Source organism: Hemibagrus wyckioides, linkage group LG22 (genome assembly GCF_019097595.1).
Source record: "Hemibagrus wyckioides isolate EC202008001 linkage group LG22, SWU_Hwy_1.0, whole genome shotgun sequence".
Lineage (NCBI taxonomy): Eukaryota > Metazoa > Chordata > Actinopteri > Siluriformes > Bagridae > Hemibagrus > Hemibagrus wyckioides.
In genome coordinates, this window is record NC_080731.1 from 11,521,524 (window position 1) to 11,527,523 (window position 6,000).

General features: G+C 39.5%; 1 protein-coding gene across 2 annotated transcripts; it reads right to left on the reverse strand.

Moving 5' to 3' along the window:
• Positions 1 to 1,880: 1,880 nt before the first annotated feature.
• Positions 1,881 to 5,418, reverse strand: mymk (myomaker, myoblast fusion factor). Of its 2 annotated transcripts, none has more exons than XM_058375351.1 (6): positions 5,004 to 5,414; positions 4,332 to 4,446; positions 3,890 to 4,038; positions 3,358 to 3,474; positions 2,874 to 3,014; positions 1,881 to 2,721 (listed from the first exon to the last, which is right to left on the reverse strand). In XM_058375351.1, exons 1-6 carry the CDS (start codon positions 5,136 to 5,138, stop codon positions 2,602 to 2,604), a joined length of 777 nt encoding a protein of 258 aa, XP_058231334.1. In that variant the 5' UTR covers positions 5,139 to 5,414; the 3' UTR covers positions 1,881 to 2,601. The 2 variants fall into 2 exon arrangements, with proteins under 2 accessions (XP_058231334.1, XP_058231335.1); XM_058375352.1 differs by having other exon boundaries at positions 2,596 to 2,721; positions 2,834 to 3,014; positions 5,004 to 5,418.
• Between the last annotated feature and the right edge of the window lie 582 nt (positions 5,419 to 6,000).

Consider the following 6,000-nt stretch of genomic DNA (forward strand, 5'->3'; position numbering starts at 1 on the left):
TCTCCATCATGGGCTTGGACTGGAGAGGTTTTATATACTGAACATTTTGTTGTGCAAACTGAGCTAAATAAATGAGAGGTGCTCCTCAGACAGCTGCTGTGGCTATAACAAAGCCACACAGTGTGTGAGTCTCCTACATGTTTGTTCAGGGGGAAGCATTTGTAGAAAAATAACCTAGGTTTTTGGAAGATCATTCCTTAATTATGCTTGGTCTATGGCTAGCTCAGTACAGTTGCGAGAGGTCTTGTTTTGTTCAGAGCAGCTGTTCTTCAGCGGCTGGGAGAGCAGCTGAGAGCGAGAGAGAGGAGGGGGCTGTGATGTCTAGAAACACCCCAACAGCTGATCCCAAGTCCCTGTCAGAGACTACCATACAACCTCAAACAAATGGTGCAACACATATTTTGAGTCTCTAGAGGAGATCCCTAGACTTTTTGGCACAATAACAATAGAGCATCACTTATCATATGGTGTCTGTAATTCAGATATTTTTCGTATGCCCTTATCCAAGATGATAGCATTTTTTCTCTGGAAAATGTAGACATCAGTTATAATCTGTAATTGACCATCCAGTGCAGTCCAGTCACTGACAAGGGGGCTGAACAATAGTGCAGCTGTCAGAAGAATAAACCACAGAGTTCATGGGACTTAATGTGCCTGCTGTGTGCAGTTGAGTCAAGAGTCAGGCTTGTTAAAATTCTCTTATAGACTGTAGCACAGAAGCAACAACAAAAAAATCCTAGCAAAATCATTTTGGATGTGATCCTTATTGCCAGATTCCATCAGAAATAGTGTCGGTTAAACAGACATAGTGGGATTAAGTTAAGTAAAGGCTCTGCACTGCCCAAAATATTTTAAAGAAGTACACAAGCACATTCATCAAAGGCTAACATGGATAATCTTGTATGATGGTCAGTTAAAGCATGGATGAAAGCTCTGGCTTTAGGGTTGCGAAGCTTGAGAACTCTTCCAGATCAGTGCATCCTGTCTGCCAGCTCAAGTCTCCATCTTGTGCTTCAAGCAGGTGTACCCATCAGATGGTATCAAATTCAAGCTGCCATTCAGTGTGTGGCTAGCAAATTATGATAGGAAGGACTGTTAAAAGCATACAGACGGATGGGTTAATAGGCAGACGAGCGAATCATTAAAAAAGGAATCAATTCGTAATTTGTCTTTGCTTTAAAACAGTAAAAATACATGTTTTCAGAAAATAATCTGGTAGTTCATTGCAAGCTTCTTTTAGTTTTTAATCAGAAATTTGAGCTACTTTATTAAAGTATAAACATTTCTAGGTAATCTAGGGAAAAGACTTTCTTTTCTACTAACATGCTAATGCACAAAATGTACAAAAATAAATTTTAGACTTTTACACAGTAGTGTATGTGTGAGGGCTTAAACCACAAACAAAGTGGTTTTGAACAGACAGTAGCCATAAAAGAGCTGAAAAGTGCTTCATACTGGCGTAATAAAAGCGTCAGGTTACTCGTTTTGGCAGAACCGGGACTTGCAGCCAGGATAGACAGGAGCTGGCAGCTTTCCCCCAGACAAAAACACCTTTCTCTGGGCACACGAGCCAGTGGCCTGGCCCACGGTCAAAAAATGCTTCGCGGACCTAAATTTCATTCACGTTTGGCAGGAGACTGTTTTGTCTAAAACATGTCGCGTGCGTTTGTAATTTTTGGATAGTGTAGGAGTAGGCTAATGGATCGAGACTAAATGGATGGAAATTTGACAGATGACGAAAAGTGAAGGGGATTACTGCTAAGGTTTTTTAGTTGCTCGAAACTCTGAGGATTATGTAGATGAATTGTCTGGAGCACTTTGTAAATGAAACAAAATACAAGTTGTAGAAAACATTTTAATTAAAAATAAACATTCCCAATGCAATCGACAATTTGTAGTTAAAAAAGTTAGCTATCATGATGAAATTACAGCCTGGAACTAGCAGTGGCGTTAGAATAAATAAATCTATTTACACAGTTGTTGACATACAACGTAATATATTTCAAAAGGGCTCTGAAAATATGCTCTCAGTACACTGGAATAAACACACTACTTTCCACCTGCTGCAAGACACATCAGCATGATTGTTTGCTTCTTGTTCCCGGAACATTTCAGTTTATTTCAGCTGTGTTCAGATGGCTGATGTACCAAATGACATGGCAATAAATATGAAGAATAAGATTTGGTTGTTTTTTTTTTAGTTCTGGTATTTTTCAGCATTTTTTAACTGCATTTAATGGCCATTTCTCTTAGAGAAATGTAGACAAGCAATCTCTCCTGAGGTACATCTTAAAAGACAATTTATTCATTCTGGAGAAATAAAATGTCTGCTATGTTTCGCGACTCGTAAACTTTCCAGCTGGACGTCAGCCGTCTTACTAACCCTACGACTATCTGCTTTTATATGGCCGCTTCATATGTCTACACATTTGGAGGCAAAGCCTTTAGTAGCCTTTTGCTCGAAATTTTACAAGGGCATCCTTTCAACATTAAAGTCTGTGTTGTGGTACTTGAGTGTGTCGCCCCACACATTCTTGGCTTGCCTGAAGGTCATATAACTGTCCTCACTGTTGGATTGCTGGTAGCAGACATCTTTGCATGTTACATTGTGCGTGGCTGAGAGTGGTGAAATGGAAGGCCAGGTCTGCATACCCGCATCCAGGGCTTTTGGGGTGTCGTCCAAATGGTACGAGCATTCGCTTTTACCGGCGGTTGCGATGTCTGCGATCAAACCAGTCAAAAACAACAACAGTTTAGGATGCTGCAGTTAATGCTCTGTGAATAAATATTTTGTGTCCCGCTATTTAACTAACACCATGCTTTCTAGCCCTACCGCTACAAGAAATGAGTGTCAGCGTAAATCAGCTTCATACACAGCAGCAGAGTGTGTAGCAGTTGAGTTTGGCTACATTGCGTCCCGTCCCCGCATAGCGGTTCTTCTTCGGAAGCAGAAGTACGAAGGACACTGCCAGTGACAGGTGGTAAAAACTGTGCACATAAGCATAGTCCCACTCCTGTAGAAAAGAAAAATGAAGGTCTTCAAAGCTGAACAATAATATTCTGGGTTTATATTGGAGCTATAGAGATTTTTTATTCCTGAAGACAAGACATTTGCTCCAACAGTAAGACTGCTCCAAGACATTTGGCCTACTTGTTTTCATTAATTGAGGTTTGGATTAAAACCATGCAATTCAAGTGACCAGTCAAAATGAACACAATAATTATATACAGTTTTGGTAATGGTGGGCTGTGATGTCCAACACTGTAAAAAAAAATACAAAATCAGTCCCATTTGCTTTAGGTTTCATGGAGAGCCACTGCTTTAATAAACAAACAGTCAGTATTACTATTAATTACCTCAAAATAGAAGCGAAGCATCAAAGCCAGGGCTCCAAAGCAGCATCCTGGTCCCACTTGCTGAGTGTACACACTTTTGTCTGGGTACAGGCCCTTTTTTTCTTTCATTTTTTGTAACTGGAGCAAAAAGAGGACAAATTTTGTAATCGTTACAATTTCATGGTGGAGCATCTTTGAGTGCAATGCCTGGAAAAACTGACTGCTTGAATAAAGAAAGTGTCTGCAGCAGTTAGAGCTGTCATAGTGTCTGTATTTTTGATGTATCGTGTAATGAAATTTTTCGTTTTTGTAAGAATTATTTGCACATGTAATTTTCCTTCAAAATAAACCTGGTTAGCCAATCTATTAACGTTGTTGTTGAAATCTGGGTGTCCAGGAAATGTTTGAAATGCAGTCTCCAGTAATTTCATTTTCATTCTCAGCAACCTTTTTGCAGCTCTTATCACATGATACTACGTTTCTGAGTTCATGAGCAGCATCTGCAATTGTTCTTTTCTCTCTCTCTCTCTCTCTCTCTCTCTCTCTCTCTCACCCATTTGACTGTGATCATGAGCACAGCTGTGCCGATGGGGCCAGAGTAGATCCCGTAGCCCCAGCGGTCCTGGTATATCCTCACAGCAGAGGTAAGCACTCCAAACATGGTGAGTGTGGAGCGCTTAGGCTCTTCGAAATCTCCTAGAGCTGTATGTGCATGGAAGAAGAGAAAATGAGTACACACTCTTCACACGACATGCTGGAATCCCAGACATAAACACATGTCATATTGTTAGCATGACTCGCAAAAATTAATATTCACTGTCCAGTGCAATTGGAACGGTTTGCCAGATTCTGGAAAACTATGACTTTCGAAACACTCACACCGGTGTTCAGGCTAGAGTTCCAAACTTACCAATTATTATCTCATTTATTTATCAAGATCTATTTGAATCTATCAAAAAAAAAGGCATTTCAGGTCTTGAGACATTTAGACTTACCTAATAATGTAACCCATATCGAGACTGATGTACCATAAACGCTGAAGTACTCCAAAATCTCATATTTCATGAAGCACAGAACAGACAGGCCTGGTCCATCACATGCATGGTAGATCTAAAACATAGAAAACCTTCAAATATTTAATACAAGAGCTTATGCCTTTTTTCCTCTAATCTAAATAGATTTACTTACCATTATTGTGCAACAATATTAAATCTGCAGTGCTATATTATTGTAGCCTAATCATAGAGAAATTAAAGAACACTGTATTCATAGGCTACTGCATTTCATTGGCTCTGTACATGTACTCTGCACAATGACAATAAAGTTGAATCTAATCTAATCTAATCTAATCTAATCTAATCTAATCTAATCTAATCTAATCTAAAAGGTCAGTGATATTTACATAAATAAAGATATTTACGTAAATAAATCTTAATGGCTATTTATGTGAAGTATACATAGAAAATACACATGTTCTCATAGACAAATATGTCATGTTCATGCACTGCTGCTGTTGTCTCCAAAGATGTTTTAATCCATGATAAAGACAGTTTTCACTTTTTACCATGACAAGAATAAGTTGTTATTAATTGCTACAGCATATATGAAGCAAAAAGGTACTCTTAATGACTGTAACTTAATAGGACTGAAGCGTATAGGTATCTTACCGATGTGAAGAACATCGTAAAGAAGTAGACCATGGCCTCCATGTGGAAGCCTCTTTTTGTGGCAACACTAGCTGCAGGTAGAAACACCAAACTGCTGATGGTAGGCAGCAACATCTTAGCAATAAGGGCTCCCATTTTCCCTGATATAAAGCACCCGGTTGAATCACTGGACCAAGTTAAAAGAGAATTTTCTCATGTGAGTTTCCCAAGCTAATAAGTTTGGAGATATGGCAAGGAGATTGGAGAGCTGTCCCTCTGCATGCACATATGCTCAGAGAACCTACAGCTGACTCTTCAGAGGACCTTTAAAATTTAAATGGCTCAGAGAGCAGCAGAAGGGCCTACATGTGCCCTATCATCAGCAGAGCAGCTGTTGGTGTACAGGCCACACAGTCCCCTGCTCCTACTATGTCACACATTTTTGAAATTGTAGAAAGTAGAAAGGAGTGACACCAAGCAAAGCCTTTTTTGGTAACACATTTTGATCTACAGCATCTTAACACAGTCAAAACACCATTCGCACCAAACATTCCAAGACTTCTTCATGGTTAATGGTTGAGTTTCGAAATGAATTCCTTCACTTTTTTCTCCATTTATTGGTCAGTATAGCCACTCTTAGTCATGTTGATCCTTATGGGTGAATCAATTCTCAGCAGTGGCTATAGAAACAACTGTGTCTTTTGGGTTATTGATGTTGGCCATGCAAGAGTAATCCACAGCACCTGTATGCGTCACTGCTGCTCTTTTGACGTGAATGTGGTTCGAAGGGTTTAAAGAATGTGATTTGTTTAGGGAAGCAAGATGGTAAGAGTCTTGTGAACTCAAGCAGATCTACTCAGACAACTTTCTGTAAATTAGACGAACAGTGAAGGGAGGGCCATATTTTATGAGGTTGAATCATCTTCAGAAGGCATATTTTCAACAAGCGCAGTCCATAACACCAGACTGTCACTGCAGTGGTATGTTTACAATCTTATTCATTCTGCCATTTATTCAA

What these genes read in the sequence shown, in the direction of transcription:
- mymk (XM_058375351.1), bottom strand. Translation starts at nt 5,138, where the DNA reads ATGGGAGCCCTTATTGCTAAGATGTTGCTGCCTACCATCAGCAGTTTG. An exon ending in TCATGATCACAGTCAAATGG is followed by an intron (nt 3,475 to 3,889) that starts GTGAGAGAGAGA and finishes TTTTTGCTCCAG; the next exon opens with TTACAAAAAATGAAAGAAAA. An exon ending in GCTACACACTCTGCTGCTGT is followed by an intron (nt 2,722 to 2,873) that starts GTATGAAGCTGA and finishes GTTTGATCGCAG; the next exon opens with ACATCGCAACCGCCGGTAAA.